Source organism: Leucopleurus acutus (genome assembly GCF_964270905.1).
Source record: "Leucopleurus acutus genome assembly, chromosome: 2".
Lineage (NCBI taxonomy): Eukaryota > Metazoa > Chordata > Mammalia > Artiodactyla > Delphinidae > Leucopleurus > Leucopleurus acutus.
In genome coordinates, this window is record NC_139143.1 from 15,287,929 (window position 1) to 15,306,553 (window position 18,625).

The 18,625-nt window shown below is 34.1% G+C and overlaps 1 protein-coding gene across 1 annotated transcript in view; it reads right to left on the reverse strand.

Annotated features, from left to right (window-relative positions):
- Positions 1–18,625, reverse strand: part of USH2A (usherin) — a gene marked incomplete at both ends in the record, with an annotated part of 783,425 nt that overhangs the window by 711,861 nt on the left and 52,939 nt on the right. Inside the window, one exon of the mRNA XM_082834448.1 lies at positions 18,343–18,475. Within this exon, the coding sequence (XP_082690574.1) occupies positions 18,343–18,475 (133 nt within the window). The remainder of the gene's footprint in view (positions 1–18,342; positions 18,476–18,625) is intronic.

Sequence of the window (18,625 nt, forward strand, 5' to 3'; positions counted from 1 at the left end):
ATGCTAAAATAGATAATCCAGATCACACAGACCAATTTCTAGAAAGATACAAATTACTGAAACTGACTCAAGAAGAAATAGACATCATCACCAAAAAACTACCAGAGCTCATCAATGAATTCAGTAAAGATGCAGGTTACAAAATTAATATACAGAAATTTGTTGCATTTCTATACACTAACAATGTTAAAATGACCATACTACCCAAACAACGTACAGATTCAATGCAATCCCTGTCAAAATACCAGTGGCATTTTTCACAGAAATAGAACAAATAATTCTAAAATTTGTATGGAAACACAAAAGACTCTGAATAGCTAAAACATTCTTGAGAAAGACCCAGAGGTGTCATGCTCCCTGATTTCAAACTATACTGCAAAGCTACAGTAACCAAAACAGTATAATACTGGCACAAAAACAGACACATAGATCAATGGAACAGCATAGAAAGCCCAGTGAATATGGACTTATATGGGCAATTACTCTATGGAAAAGGAGGAGGCAATAATATACAATGGGAAAAAGACAGTCTCTTTGACAAATGGTGTTGGGAAAACTGGACAGCTAGATGCAGAAGAATCAAAGTGGACTACTGTCACATTAGGCACAAAAATAAATTCAAAATGGATTAAAGATTTAAATGTAAGACCTAAGACCATAAAACTTCTAAAAGAAAACATAGGTATTTGCTCTTTGACATTGGTCTCCATAATATGTTTTTAGATATGTCTCCTTGGGTAGGGGAAACAAAAGCAAAAATAAACAGGACTATATCAAACTAAAAAGTTTTTCACAGAGCAGGAAACTATCAGTAAAACGAAAAGGCCACCTAGTGAATGGGAGAAGGTATTTGCAAATTATATATCTGATAAGTGGTTAATATCACAAATATATAAAGAACTCATACAATTCAACAACAAAAGAACAAACAACCTGACTGAAAAATGGGCAGAGAATCAAAATAAACATTTTTCCAAGGAGATAAAGATAAACATACACAGATGGCCAACAGGCAGATGAAAAGATGCTCAACATCACTAATCATCAGGGAAATGCAAATCAAAACCACAATGAGATACTACCTCACACCTGTCATAAAAACTATTATCAAAAAGGCAACAAATAACAAGTGTTTGCAAGGATGTGGAGAAAAGGAGAACTCATGTGCACTGTTGGTGGGAATGTAAATTGGTACAGCCACTATGGAAAACAGTATGGAGATTTCTCAAAAGATTAAAAATAGAACTACCATATGATCTAGCAATACCACTCCTCAGTATTTATCCAAAGAAGCATAAACACCAATTAGAAAAGATGTATGCACGTCTATATTCATTGTAGCATTATTTACAATAGCCAAGATATGGAAGCAACCAAAGTGTGCATCAATAGACGAATGGATAAAGAATATGTTGTGTACACACACACACACACACACACACACATACACAAATAAAATCCTGTCATTTGCAATGACATGGATGGACTTAGAGGGTATTATGCTTAGTGAAATAAGTCAGACAGAGAAAGGCTAATAATGTATGATTTCACTTAAATGTGAAATCTAAAGAAACAAAACAAGTGAACAAACATAATAAAACATAAACAGAGTTATAGATACAGATAACAAATAGGGGTTTGCCAGTGGTGGGAGGGGGAAGGAGAAGGAAAGAAATAAGTGTGGAAGATTAAGAGGTACAAAATTCCAGTTGCAAAATAAATGAGTCACAGGTATGAAATGTACAGTGTGGGGAATATAGTTAATAACTATGTAATATCTTTGCATGGTGACATATGGTAACTGATTTATTGTAGTGATCAGTTTGAAATACACAGAAATTTTGAATATGCTGTGTAACAGGAACTAACATAGTGCTATAGGTCTATTATACTTTTAAAAAAATAACAAACAAACTTACAGAAAAAGATATCATATTTGTGGTTACCAGAGGTGGAGATGGGGTGGAGGGAGGGGGAAGTGGATGCAGACAGTCGAAAAGTATGAACTTCCAGTTATAAGATAAATAAGTACTAGTGATGTAATGTACAACATTATAAATATAATTAACACTGCTGTATGTCATATACAAAAGCTGTTAAGAGAGTAAATCTCAAGAGTTCTCATCAGAAGAAAAAACTTTTTTTCTATTTCTTTACTTTTATACCTGTATGACATGATGGATGTTCACTAAAATTATTGTGATAATCACTTCATGATGTATGTAAGTCAAATCATTATGTTGTGTACCTTAAACTTATACAGTGCTGTATGTCTATTATATTTCAATAAAACTGGAAGCAGAAACAATAAAAACAAAGAAAATTGATAGTGAATGAAAAAGAAGAAATAGACATTCTGGATAGAGTGATAATAAAAAAGATTAATTTAGTAAAAAAAAAAATTTTCCACAAAGAAAATCCAGGATCAATGTCTTCACTGAATTCTTACAAACATTTAAAAGAGGAACAATGTCAATCCTTCACAAACTCTTCCAAAAATCAGAAAAAGTAGAAACACTTCCCAAATAATTCTATGAAGTTATCTTACCCTGATACCAAAACCAATAAAGACATTACAAGTAAAGAAAGTTACAGATCAAAAATATCTTCATAAAATACTAGTAAACCAAATTTAACATCATAAATAAAGGATTATACACCACAAGCAACTGGGATTTATCCTAAAGATTCAAGGTGGGTTCAACATGTGAAAACCAGATAATGAACAATATGATAGAATAAAGGACAAAAACAAATGATCATATCCATAGGTGCAGAAAAAAGCATTTGTCAAATTCCAACATTCTTTCACTATAAAAACAAAAAACATTGAAAAAATAGAAATTCCTCACCTGAGAAAGGGAATTTATAAAAATCAACAGCTAACATCACACTTGAAGGCAAAACACTACTCTCCCCCTATGATCAGGAACAAGACACCAACATCCACATTTACCACTTCTAGTAAATATTGTTCCGGAGGTATTAGCCTCCAGGGCAATTAAGCAAGAAAAAGAAAAGGCTTCCAGATTAGAAAGGAAGAAGTAAAACAAATGTGTACAAGAAGAAACATACAATATGTTAACTATGAAATTTCCTAAATTATAAAAAAAAATTCTTAACATGGGAACACATAACATATACTTTTATCCATAAAATGGAATATTAACAGGGCAGCTAAAATGAGTGAACCAGATCTCAAAATTTTAAATTCTCAAAAACTATTTTTATGAAAAAGCCAAGGTGAAAATACACTATAAAGTCACTTATGTAAATTTTAACATGAAGACAATAGCATGTATATTATTTAAGTATACTTATAAGCATATTAGGTTGAAATAGTTAATATCTGACAATTTTTAGTCTGTAAGAATGGCAATTTTATATGGTTCAACCTTATAATAAAGGTATAAAAAAGACATGAGAATGATAATTGTAAATACAGAATAGGAGGGGGGATCTTCAAGAATCTTTAAAAATTGTTTAAGTACATTTTGATATTTCAAGGTCATAAATCTCCATTACCTGGAAAAAACCACTGATGTAAGGAAAAATTTCTAAATGATTTTAGAAAGTTAGATGTTACTAAAAATGCTCAAGTCAAATAAAAGGAAACAGCAACAAGTTATTAAGACTAGATCTGTCCTCGTGAACGAAAAAAATTTTAGAATTGGAACTAGAAGTATAGTGATTGGCACAGTTGCTTTTAAATAGAGGTACCCACCTACAGGCTAAAAGAATTAAAGATAATTACTGTAAATTTTTGGAAAAAATATCTGGTATAATATCAAACTGAGAATCTTCATTTTTTTATAAATTATTTTTTTATTGTTTTATTTTTTTAACCTCTTTATTGGAGTATAATTGCTTTACAATGTTTTGTTACTTTCTGCTGTATAACGAAGTGAATCAGCTATATATATATACATATGTCCCCATATCCCCTCCCTCTGCGCCTCCCTCCCACCCTCCCTATCCCACCCCTCTAGGTGGTCACAAAGCACCAAGCTGATCTCCCTGTGCTATGCAGCTGCTTCCCACTAGCTATCTATTTAACATTTGGTAGAGAATCTTCATCTTTGAAAATAACAAAGCTTAAAGACTGAGCATTTTGACAATACCATTAATAGACTGATATAGGTAAGAAACAAACTGCCAGTGCAGTAGAACAGAAAACAAATCTGTGTCCATTCCACAAAGACTTAGATAATGGCTTTTCCTCATTTCTATCAAAAGTGCAAATTGAAATTTAAATTATGCATGATGGGGTTAGGTTAATTATCTGATCTCTAGTCAGTGTGACACAAAAGAAAACATTTCACTCTGAAACAAAAACAAATCATAAAAATCTAGAACTTCAAACTATGATGGCTCTAGAATGGAGAGTCAAAGGAGCTTGTTCATTTATTTTTTAATGCTCACAATGGTAAGGATTTTATGCCAGAAAATTTAGACTGTGTTTTCTGTTTTTGTTATTGTTAATGTTGCTTTTAGGTATCAATAGCAAAAAGATAAGAATACACTCCAGCTGTCATGGAACCATAAAAAGGAAAATAAAGTTCTAAATAACAGTATCGTTGCAGACAACAATAACAAAAAGCACAAGCATTCCATATAGAGTCATATACGATTAATACAGGCATTTTATACAATTACACAATACATACACTATTATAAAGTTCCTTGAATTGAGGAAAGTCTGAAAACTCACCCCCCAGAACCAGTAGTTAAGATCAGTGAAAGGCAAGGTGTTATCCCGAAGAATTAACAGATGACCGCAAAATACTCAAAAGTAATAATCAACCACTAGAGAACAGCAGCTTGCATTATGCCAACTTTAGCCAATTGCTTTCCTTCTCTTCAGACCCAGCCTTCTACAGTTATCCGCACTCAAGGCCTTCTGTCCTTCATCATTCAGTCTCATTTTAAAATTATCTACAGTCCCTTTTCGACCATCATCATTAGACTGAAAGTGCATTCTTGATGGCCACCCTAGGTATCATTTTCAGTTTTATAACTTCTCATTCTCCTTGATATTCAGCTGCTTGATATTATTGAAGAGCTTCGTGAATTTTTCAGTATCTGTCTTCTAAATCCTAATCCTTCCAGGCCACATCTGTATCCCCTCAGCTGCCTCTCTTCCGTATCTCCATTTCCCAACCTTCTATCTATAGCTCAATAGTCTTTTTTCTACATTTCTTTCCTTCCAGAATTTCACCTGCTTCTAGAGCTTCAAAAATGACCTCTATGAGGAATATTCTTATCTGCATATCATTAGTCCTTAAATCAATCCTCAAATCCACTCTCTTGTCCCAAATGACCTTTTGCCATTTCCACTTGGATAATTCTTTACTATCTCAAATTAATAATTTAAAACTCATTCCCCTAAACTTACTCTGTCCCCTCTTCCTTCTCTCTTCCCCTCTGCTCCATTAACCTTCTCCTCTTCTCCCTCCCTCTCTCCCCACCTCACAAGCATGCACACACACAACCGCAACCTCCTTAGTTCCCTCTGTACTGGTATATCTAGGAAACATCTTTGAGCCTTTCTTCTCCTTTAGTCACAATGGCTGCTCAACTACTTCTTTGTAACATTTTCTATTCTCACAAACCTAGTTCGTAAGGTATCAATTCTGTAACATTGCCAAAGAGATGAGGCTGACAAACTGATTGAAGCTGTAAAGACTTGTACCCATTATATTCTAGCTTTCAGATCCTGCCGTCCATTTATGTATTCAGCAAATATTGAATAGCTACTGTGGGACAGGCAATCTTCTAGGCTCTTGGGACATTATCAGTCAACAATGCAAACAAAAAAATCTCTGCCTTCATAAGACTTATATTCTAGAGGGGTAAACAGATATATACAACAATAATAAGTAACGTATAATATGTGAAAACAGTTAAGTGTTACAGAAAAACAAAAAAACCAATAGAGTGGCATAATGAGGGCCAGACATGGGGAGCTGGTGTTGGCAATTTTGAACAGGGTAGTAAGGAAGACTTCATTAAGAAGGTGATATCTGAGCAGACTTGAAGCAGGTAAGGGAGTCTGCCCTGTGGATATCAGAAGGTAAAATGGTTCCAACTGAATGAAGGAATAGCCAGTGGTGCAAAGGCTCTAAGACAGAAACTGCCGCACAAAATCAAGAAACAGAAAAAGGCCAGTTTGGTTGCGACAAAGAGAGCAAGGAAAACAGTAATAAGAGATAAAGCCAGAGAGGCAACTGCAGTCAGTTCATGTAGGTCTTAGAGGCCATTGTAAAAATGGTGGCTTTCATGCTGGGGAGGCAGGGAAACAACAGAGCATTTTGAACAGAGAAGTAATATGATCTGACTCATTTTTAACAGAGAAACTCTGGCTTCTGTGTTGAGAATAAAGTGGAGGGCCAGAGTGCAAGCAGCTGAAAGACTGCAACAATCCAGTAAGAACAACAATCATGACTTGGATGGGAATGATTCTAGTGGAGCTGGTAAGAAGGAATCAAACTGGATATATTTTGAAAGTATGATCAGCAGGATTTTTTCTGACACTTGAGATATCAAATGGGAGAGAAAGAGAACTGGCAAGGATGACTCCAAATCCTTTGCTCTGAAGTAGTGGAAAACTAGTTGCCCTCACCTGAGATGGGGAAGGCTATGGGAAAAACTGTGTGAGTCAAAGAGAGAGGTCTAAAAACCAGGATTTCAATGTAGGAAAAAATAAGCTTCATTTTGAGGTATAAATTAAGCCTCCAAACGGAGATTTTGGATAGTCTGATGTATATAGCATTCTGGAGTTTAGGAAAGAGGCCTATGGGGAGGGCGATGGGTAGATCCCAATTTGGAAGTCAAGTCATTCAGATGGTATTTAAAGCTATGAGACTAGAGGTGATCTTTAAGGGAGTGAGTGTATATAGACTTGGAAACAAAGTCAGGGTGTAAGGCCTGGAATACCAATATTAAGAAGTCAAGTAATAGATAAAGAGGAACTAGGAATCAAAGTGATAAGTAGCAACTAGAAATTCAAAGGCAAACTGGGAGATGATGCACTCTTAGATGCCAAGTGAAGAAAGTCTATCAAGGAGGAAGGAGTGATCTCAACTCTATTAAATGATGTTGATGGGTCACATAAATTATTGAAATTAACTATTAGATTTATGAAATGAAGGTCAATTAGTTTAACTGTGGTGATGAGCTAAAGCCTGACAGTATTCGGTAGAATTGGAAAAGAGGAATTCAAGACAACTATCACTGACAATACTTTGGGGGAGTTTTGCTTAAAAAGAGGAACAAAGAAATGAAACAGTGGGCTGGTGGAGGAAATCGGGGTCAAGAAAATGTTTTTCATGGAAGAGTAACAACTTACCTTTGAAATATTCCATTTAAAGAGAAGACTTTACAATATAGGAGTAAGTGGGGAAAAGGCTGGGAAAATTTCCTGGATAAGATCGATTGTAAGACAGAGGTGGGTAAATATAGCAGTCTGAATCTATAGACGTTCTTTCATGATTTGGTTTCATTTTCATAGTGAAAGAGGAGGTAATATCAACTTAGAGGATAAGGAGTAAGTTTGAGAAGAGAACAAATTATGTACATAGTTGTCATAAGATGGGGAAACTGCATGGACGAGAGAAATATGGAATGATTGCAGGGCAGTATCCAGGGCACATATGAGGTTTATGATCATAAACTTAAGGGAGACCAGGCATCCTGATTGGGTACATTTAACCAGTACTGTGGTGTTGCCAAGATAATACTAGAAAGTGAAAAAAAAAAAAAAAAAGGCAGGAGAGTCACGGTGTGTGTAAGAAAGTGATTATAATATTTGACCATGAAACTTAAGCTGACTAACAAGGGAATAATACACATCAAGGGAGTGGGGAACAGTGAAAAGTTGTTCAGATCAATTGATTGAAGGTCCCAGAGAGGTTGAAAGATGACCTGATTCAGGGTACCAGAGAGTACAAGGTGATAAATACAAGTGCATGTCAGACAGAAAAAGGAAATGCAAGAAGTTTATATGCTAGATGAAATGATGAAAAGACTGCTTCTTGACAAAGGGAACTGCTAAGAGGCACTGAAATAAAAAGTAAAAATATTGCTCAGTAGAAGTCACTAGTTAAGTTGAGATCGTCTAACAACAAAAATTCAGAATCCTCAATATGTTTCAGGTTTAAATATTGGCAGGGAATAGATTTCAGGCAAACCAAAGATAACTGATGTAAAATTGAAAAACAAACAGACATAAGCTTAAGGCCCACAAAAGCCAAAAATCTCCAGGAAAAATGAGAAGGTGTAACTATAAAGTCAATTCTCCAATTCTACTAAAATAATCTTTTGGGCTAAGTAATAGGTACCTTCCTTGGCCAAAATACCTGAGACCAGCAATAGTTAAGGACCAAGAGAGCTGCAGAGTTAAGGTACAGAGTTGGTCAAAGAAAGAAAATAATAGTGTTATTGACAAGTGTTACAATAATAGTTGGACTTTCACTTCTGCCTCAGATGTAGAAAGTTGCAATAGACCATCACTTTGCTATCAAACAACCAAAATAAGCCAGATAAGCTATAAAATCATTTTTAACCCATCAGAAAGTAGAGGACACAGAGAAATCCGAATAAATTAAATTCTAGAAAGTAACAAGCCTTTCTTTCATAGGAGAACTGAGACCGACATCTGCTCTCATCCCTAACAGAGAGGTGAGAAGTAGCAGAATCAGTTACAGAGTAAGAAGAAAGCAGCCCCACGTAGGCTGGGATGACAAATCCCAAAGAGCACCAACCACAGAGTCTGAGTCCACCCTGATTCTAGCCTCAAATATCTGAAACCAGTGGTGAACTAAATTATATTAAAACTGAAATAAAGCTCACATCCAGGTCAACTTCAAATCAGTTTGGTGCTGTTATCCTCCCACCATCCTCCTACCCTCCACTAACACACATACTCTAGAGGCTTGATAGACCCAGCAGTGCTCTTTTCTCTGGTCACTATCATTTACTTGTCTCTCTTCTATTCCCGTATACGAAATGTCTGGTAAACAATAAAAACATTTTAAGACACATGAAACAGCAAGAAAATGTGACCCATCATAAAAAAGGAAATAGTCAATAGACATGGCCCGGATGTTGGAATTATCAAATAGGGATTTGAAAATATCTATGGTAAAAATACTAAAAGATCTAGTGGAAATGGTGACAATGCCTGTGAAAAGATGGGGAAACAGGAGCAGAGAGGTGGATCCTAAAAAAAGGAGCCAAATGGAAATACTGGAAACGAAGAGTGTGCTGTTAAAAAATGAAGAATTTTCTAGATAAGCTTAACGGCAGCCTAGATACACGAGAGAAAATAATCAGTGACTATCAAGACAAATCAATAGAAGTATCCAAAGAGAAACACTAAGAATAAAAAAAGAGTAGGGAAAACAAAAACAAGCGAACAAATAAAAACTGTGCTCAAGATCTGTGAGATACTATCTGTGCTCTAACATAAGTGTAATTGAAGTCCCAGAGTAAGAGGAGTAAGAATGTGGAATGAAAAGAAAAAGGAAAAGCAAGAAAAGTTTGAAGAGATCATCATCAGAACTTCCAAAAGTAGTGAAAACTCAACTTGTACATCCAAGAATCTGAGCAAACCTCAACCAGGATAAATACTATGAAAACTACATCCAGGCATAACTTAAACTATTAACATAAGAGAGAAAATTTTAAGCAACAAGAGAAAAATGGCATATACCTTACAAAGGAATATTGATATGAATGATGGCTGATTTCTCACCAGAAACAATGAAAGCAAGTAGACAATGAAACAACAATCTTTAAAGTTCTGGAAAAAATTACAATTAGCTATGTAGAATTCTACAGCCAGTGAAAGTATCTTTCAAAAGCAAAGACAAATTAAAGACATTTTTCATAAAAGCTGAGGGAATTTGTTTCCCACTGACTGAATTATAAGCAATGAAAAAGGAAATTCTTCAGACTAAAGAGAAATAACACCAGGTAGAATTCAGGATTTGTAAGAAACAATGAAGAGTACCAGCGAGGACTAATCTTTGAAGAGAGAAAGAAATTATTTCATGGGACTTTCCTACACAAAATACAGCAGTTTTAAACATCTAGTACATCATTGCCCTAAATTGAACATTTTTTTCTTCCTCACTCTAAGAAAATTTTGCTTTTCAGCCAAAAAATTAAATGTAGTCCATGACCATTATTTTTAAATATTTAACTTTCACAAAGTCCATCAACTTAATATCTAAATTATAACATTAATATTTATAATAGCAAAGTTTCATTGAGTATCAAACACGAACCAAGTATATATTATTCATAAGTTTTATACTTGCTTTGAAAACTCTATCTGAAACACATGTTACATATGAGGAAACAAATGAGGAAATTGGATTGAGAAGCTCAATTCTTTGCCAAAGTCATTGGCTTCTAAGAAGCAGAGCCAGATTCAAACCAAAAACTGTCCGACTCTAAATTTCATGCCTTGTTTCTCGGGCACTAATTATTATAATAACAGTAACTTCTATGTACAATGAGTTTAATATCCAGTGAAGATTTGTATTTCTTCAACTCATGTTAATAAGTTAGAGTATAGTGTACCTCACACTCATGCTTTTCTCATGTAATAACACATCATGAACTTGTTGCCAAGTCTCTACCAACAGACATTCTATTTCTCTTAATGGTGCACACTTTTTCATTGTTAAGTATAAACTATCATCTGTTTAAGCAATTCCCTTTTGAAGCTTTTAACTGGTCCCAATTATTTGCCACTGTAAGTCATTCTGCAATGAACATTTTTGTGCACATATTTAGGGCCTTGTTTAATTGTATTCTTGAGATATAGGCCCTGGAAGGAGAATACTTGGATGATGTAACTTCCACATTTTTACTTTTCATAGCTTGCCAGGTTATCACAAACTCGTTCCAACACTAGCATTCTCTCTTTTTATTCCTTGCCAAACTGAGTACAAAATGATAAGCATTGTTTGAATTTTAAATTCTCATTTTATTAGTCAGATGTTTCAATATTTTTCCATTAGTGTTTCTGGCCATGGTATCATGCTAATAAAAATCTTTCAATATGCCAGGATTATGGAAACATTTGCCTTTACTGTCCTCTACTACCTCATGATTACACATTTCACATTTTAATGAATTTTAACTCATCTGCAGTTTTTAGTTAATATGGTTGTAAGGTACACATTTAAATTATCTTTTTATTTTTGTACCATAGTGGGCCACTTGTCCTGATAGCATTGCTAGATATCTCTTCTGCAATGCTCTGAAACACCAATTTCATCTTTAATTAAACTGCTTTATACCTTTATATACCTTGTTCCTATACTCTTCTTCCATTCCATTTACCTGTCTTAATCCATCAACTTCTATACTTTTCTATTTCTTGTCTTTTCATCTAATTCCCCAAAAAAAAAATTCTCTCAGAAAAATTTAAGCATAATCTCAACTAAACTAAAAGGAAAGCTGACTTTCTATACCCTCGCTGAAGTTAGAAATGTTAACCTTTGGGACACTAGTAGAAAGAAAAGTAGTATTCCAACTCCAGAAAGAACAAGCAGGTGAATTAAGATACAACACACAGTAGAAAACATGAAGGGAAGGGAAGCTGGCATTAGCTTCAGATGATTATCGTTTTGTTCCCTGTATATTCACTTTCACAGCTACATAACAAACATCCACTGATTTCTTAATGACCAATTACCTTCTTAAGAATGTGCTACACACTTTTAAATGCATCATGTAGAGATGCCCACATTTAAAAGGAAATTAGAATTCTGTTGATAAATGAATTCAGAAGTAGCTCGGGAAAGTTTTGATTCACGTGATTTTGTATTTTTAAATCCACAATGTGAAGGGCTATTATAGTTCATTATCACAGTGACATTAGAGATTGCTTACAATTACATGTCTGTTACCACAACTCCTCTAGGTTTTATGCCCAACTGGAGGCATTGAAATAAACACACAACTGGAAGAAAATATTCTAAAAAGAAACAGATACATATTGGTTGATATGGATGGTCTAAGGTGTTTCTATTTGTGTATTTAGAAATCAGTCCAAGCAAATCAGAGTACCGCGTTAATATGTACACATTACACGTATACATATCCCATTAGTACGGATACAGAGCTCAGGAAAAAGCATTCATCTGGTCCACTGATTAATTTCCTAGGTGAGGCAAAGACAAGGCTTGCAGCAACAGAAAGTGTCATTGGCAACATATTTTTCTAGAAAGTTATGCTAGTTAGAAATGAGACTCAAAGAAAAGGCTCTCTAGCAGCGAATACTCATGTGAAAAGTCGTTGCTTCCTGGGTACAGAACCAAAGAAACCAATTAAGCCTAACCAGAGAAGTAAGAAAAGCCATCTTGATTTCCTAAAGGCCTTCGTTTGATATGCCTGTGTTTGAGGTAGTATCTGTTCCAAAGCAGAGACAGCCAGCCCGGTGCTGCATGAGAGCACCTTTAATTCAGCTCGCAGTAATCTCTTGCACAATTACCTCTCCTGAATGAAACCATCTTGGATGCGGACAAAAGTATGGAGGCCAGGGACTTAATTTTTTTATTGAAAAAAGGAGCAAGTGAGAGAAAGAAAATGATTTATAATAAGTCCGTGGGAACATTCTGTACCTATCTCTTTTCTGATTAGAGAGGTGGCATGGAGCCTGCCTCATTAGGCAGAAGTAATGAGCCAGTCTATCTGCCATCTCTAATTAGAGAAAAGATACAGTAGGTACAACCGTACCTATAACTTGATGGGAAAAAAGATAAAAATTATTTTAAAATATTCTTTCCTCCTGTAGTTCTCCGATGCTCAGAACTTAAGGAGAAAAACTGTAATAAAAACTAAGTAACATTGGAAATAAACCCTTTTCCAATGATGTGTTTGCCAATCAGAAGTTGAATCAATTTTTTTGCAGTTTAAAAACAAATATCATTTTCAGTCCACACAGTCCTTTGGAAGCATTAATTCAACATTTAGTATACTGAAATAGAATAGGAGCAAATCATTTCAACCCCACAGTGCAGAGTGGACAAATTTATGGCACTGTCTACAACTTTGAGCAACATTTGGGGCAATAAAACACTTTTAGAAGTGCTAATTGGGAGGTAAATATTGAAATAATGCTCACAAGATGTAATGTGTTATTAAGAATTTCTGCAGGCAGAGTACTTGATAAAATTTTTCAATACACTAATTACTCAAACCAAGCTTCTAAATATATTGGTTCCTTAAAATATTACTTCTTCACATAAGTTTAGCTTGATCTAAAAGAATATACAAATTAAAATAATAGAGTCATGTTTCTTTGGATCTCTTAACAATTCTATGGAAAGTAATTGTTATCTCTGCTTCACAAGAAGAAAACAGATGTTCAAAGAGGTTAATAATAGTTGTCACTTATTAACATTTACAATATGACAAGCAGTACATACTATACATACACAGTCTCATATAATTCTTATAATTTTCCCATGAATCATTTATTAAAACATTATTTAATAGATTAGAAACCTAAGACTTAAAAGGGATACATATTTTGACCAAAAATACACAACTAAATTGAATTCAACCCTAAATTTATCTGACCCCAGAGCCTGGAAATTTAACCACAGTGTTTTAGAATGTTTTTTGAAAATTAAAAATATATACTTTTTCTTTAAACTAGATAACTCAGGTCATAGGGGGAAATTAAAATTTTACATTGTTTCAAAATTATTAATAACAGCACCCATAAATATCTATGTGACAACTCCAAAGCCATGACTACTTATTCCTTTATTGCAAACATCTGAAAAGATTTGAGTGCCTACTATGTATATACGATAGGACTGTATAACTATTAGAATTAAAATTTAGCAAGGTCATTGGACTTAAGGTCAATATAAAAATTGATGGCATTTTATATAACAGAAAGAAAATTAGAGAATAAAGTTCCAAAACAATTGAAGTAAAATTACATGAATAAAAGGACCAACAGATACACAGGACTAAGTCTTACAAATATGAATGAGATGCTGTACAGAAAACTAAAAACATTGCTGGGAGAAAGTAAGGAGTATATGATGTTCATGGATTGGAAGACTTGATATTCTAGAGCTGTCTATTCTCGCAAAATTGAGTTAAGGATTTAAATTCCCTCAAAATTTTGTGAAAAACGAAAAACTCCTTCTAAAATTCATATAATAGCCAAGACAATCTTGAAAGAAAAAAAAAGTTGGAGAAATTAAATCTTTCTAAATATTAAGACTTTTATGAAGCTACAATAATGAGAACTAAATGCTTTAATGATAAGTATGGGCAAACATACCATTGAAACAAAACCGTGAGCTCAGGAACAAACCCATCTTCACATAACAGATATATAATTTGTGACAAAGTTACCACTGCAAAGTAGTAGAGAAGTGATGAAAATGTTTAAGTGTAACGGAACATCTTTATGGTCTTTATGGTGTTCTCCTACACTTTATTCTTTCAGGATTTGCAAAGATATTCTAAACAGGACATGAAAAGTATTAAGTTTGAAAGAAAAGTTAGTAAACTGGACTTCACTAAAATTAAGAATATCTGTTGATCAAAGGAAAATGATAGTATACGCCATAACCCAGAAGGTGATATTTGAAGTCCATGTATCTGTCAAAGAACTCATATTCAAAATACTGAAGAGCTCCTGTAAGCAATAAAAAGACAAACTATCCAACTAAAAATAGGCAAAAACTTAAATAGGTGTTTCACAAAAGAGCATAGCCATGACCAAGAAGCACATGAAAATGTTCTCAACATCATAAATCATCAAGAAATGTACCATACAGCCACCAGAATGGCAAACAATAACATATGACAATACTCAGTGTTGGTAGGACACGGATCGCCAAAATTCTCAAGTATCTCTGGGTAGAATACCCACTTTGAAAAAGTAAAGAAGTATTTCCTAAAGCTTAAAGAAATAGCAACACACAATATAGATAAATCTTACAGGCACAGTGCTTAGAAAAGGAATTAGACACAAAAGAGTACCTACTGCATGATTTAATTTACATGAGAATTCAAGAATAGGCAACACTAATCTATGCCAATAGAGGTCCTTACTAACACTATTCTTGTTTCCCTTTAGAGTCGGTATTCACTAGGAGTCTTTAACACAAGAAATGTTTGATGATCTCATTCTGGATGAGAATTACATAGGATTAAAATTTTATAAAGCTGTACCCCCTTAATATTTATGCATTATGTTACATGCATGTTTTGCCTTTATTAAAAACTTACAATATTTTTAAATTTCTATAATGCAAAGTTATCAGACTACCTAAAAACTAACAAAAACGTGTGTAACATAATATTCTTAGCATTAATGAGCTTTTACAAGTAAGAAATTCCAGACTATAAATATAGACACACAACATGTACGAGGAATTAAGAAATGAAATGCAAATTATCAAGACATATGTGGAAAGCCAGTGAACCTCACTAATGGCCAAATAATTCTAAGGCAGTGTGCAAAAACATTTTTCAATGAGAGGAATGACAAAAGTGAAAAAAAACAAGGATAATTTGTAAGGTCAGTTACTGTTTAAGGAGGCAGATACTTACCTGTATTTTTAAGTGAGGTTGTAAATTTTCACAACCTTTCTGGAGATTATCTGTTGTTAAGCTTTAGGGTAATCAATCTCATATGTATTAAAATTTAAAAATGACCATATATTTCAACCTATTTAACTTCTATTGATTCATGTTAGGAAATAATTATAATATTAATAATAGCATTACATATCAATATGAGTTAGTATATACAAGGTACAGTATTCATTCATTCCACAAATATGAAGCAACTACTAGGTACCTGATGCTGGAAAAACAGTGGTGCTTTTTATGACATAGCCTCATTTGATCCTTACAATGGGACTGTAATAGCATCATCATCAAGATTTTAAATTGGACGTAACTACAGTTTAGAGACATTAAAAAGTTATTCCAGGTCACAGGGCTAGTAAGTAGAGAGACGGGATTTGAAATCAGGGAAATTGACGCCAAAGTAAAAGGTCTTAGGGAACTGCACAGGCAATTGTTCAAGCACATATATATGTATATGTGTATAGGCATGATAGATATAGACACAGATATAATATATGGATATATATATTTAGTGTTTTCTATCAAATAACTGCTAATAATATTGAAATAGTAGAAATAACCTAAATGCTCATCAATACAATCTTGCTTAAAAAGTTTTGGTTACAGCTATACAACTGTACACAGTGCAGCCATTTTAAACGAGAAGGCATACTGATACGTTTCTCGTAACATTTGGAGCGGAAGTATTTATTTTCAGAGGGCCCAGAGAAAGCATATGTATGATAATTTCATTTTTGGAAAATTATTATATTTATAACCATGTCTCTAGCTATATGTACAAAAATGATGGAAGGGTATAACAAAGTTAACTATATCTACCTATGAAGGTCAAAAAAGGAAAATGCTTCCTATTTTATAGGGTTCTGTGTTGTATGGATTTTCTTATAATGAGCATTTTTTAATAATATAAAATAATTCACATTCCCATTTTAAAGTGTAGACAATTTTATCGACCACTGTGATAGTTATTTCAAGAGAAGTCTAAATACAACTTCTGCTCTTTTCAGGATGTGATGCATATTATCTTCTTAATCTACATGGCGCATTTTTAGGGTGGGAAGATATGAACACCATTAATCCAGTTTATTCCATGTTGACTATTATTTTCCAGTTTCTGTCTAATACTCTAAGTCCTACTTTAACAATAGCCATACAATAAAATACAAACCTGAGAAAAAAAGAGAAAGAAAATATAATTTAAGAAGAAATACAGATGGCCAGGAGGCACACGAAAAGATGCTCAACATTGCTACTTATTAGAGAAAAGCAAACCAAAACTACAATGAGGTCCCACCTCACAACGGTCAGAATGACCACCATTAAAAAGTCTACAAATAACAAATGCTGAAGAGAGTGTGGAGAAAAGGGAACCCTCCTACACTGTTGGTGGGAATGGAAGTTGGTGCAGCCACTGTGGAAAACAGTATGGAGGTTCCTCAGAAAACTAAAAATAGAATTACCATATGATCCGACAATCCCACCCCTGGGCATATATCCAGACAAGGCTATAATTCAAAAAGATACATCCACCCTTATGTTCATAGCAGCACTATTCACAATAGCCAAGACATGGAAATAGCCTAGATGTCCATCAATAGATGAATGGATAAAGATGTGGTACATATAAACAATGGAATACTACTCAGCCATAAAAAAGAACAAAATAATGCCATTTGCAGCAACATGGATGCAACTAGAGATTATCATACTAAGTGAAGTAAGTCAGAAAGAGAAAGACAAATACCATATATCACTTATATGTGGAATCTAAAATATGACACAAATGAACCTATCTATGAAATGGAAGCAAAACCACGGACATAGAGAATAGACTGGTGGTTGCCAAGGGGGAGGGGAGTGGGAGAGGGTAGGAGTGGGAGTTTGGGATTAGCAGATGCAAACTGGTATATACAGAATGGATAAACAACAAGGTCCTACTGTAGAGCACAGGGAACTATATTCAATATCCTGTGATAAACCATAATGGAAAAGAATATATAAAAAAAGACTGTATATATATGTGTGTAACTGAGTCACTTTGCTATACAGTAGAAATTAACACAACATTGTAATCCAACTTTACTTCAATAAAAAATAAATTAAAAAAATATATAGTTTATTACATAGTATTCTTACTTTAAAAATAAATGATAGAGATGTTCTAATTTTAAAGATTCCCTGATATAGTGGGTTGAATAATGGCCTCCAAAAGATAAGACTACCTGCAACCTGCAACTGTGAGTTTATTTGGAAAAAGCGTCTTTGCTGATGTAATTAAGGATCTTGAGACAAGACAATACTGGATTAGGGTGGGTCCTAAATGTGGTCACAAGTGTCCTGAAAAGAGAAGGGGAAAAGGCCAGGTGAAGACGGAAGCAAAGATTGAAGTTATACAGCTACAAGTCAAGAAACACTAAGTATCGCCAGAAGCCACCAGAAAGGGAGAGGCGTGGAATGAATTCTCCCCTCAGAACCTGTAGAAGAAACCAATGCTGAATCCTTGATTTCAGACTTCTACCCTCCAGAACCACCAGAGGATGAAATCTGCTTAATTAAGCTGCCACCCAGTTGGTGCTGATGTGTTACAGCAGCGCCAGGAAACAAATACACTCGGGTATTTTAAAATATTATTTTTGACACAATTTTTAAGAAACAGTGTAATTGGATAAAATAAATAATTTTCTGAAGTCGGACTCTTACCATTTAAGCTCTGTCCTATTTGCATAGTACCAGAGGCAAAATCTGTAATTGAACCACTTAGAGTTCTTGCATCAAAAGCTGTATTATCCTCTTCCAAACCATTGACGAAGAAACTGATTTTTGTCTGATGTACCTGTAAGAAATTATCACCGTTATTATTTTGATTGCATAACCTTTTATTTTATAATAACTATACTTCAGCAGGCTTTCTCAAGTTAATTTCCTACTTCTCCACTTCCCTCAGCTGGAAAGACTGGAATTTTATTTTAATGGCTCAATAATA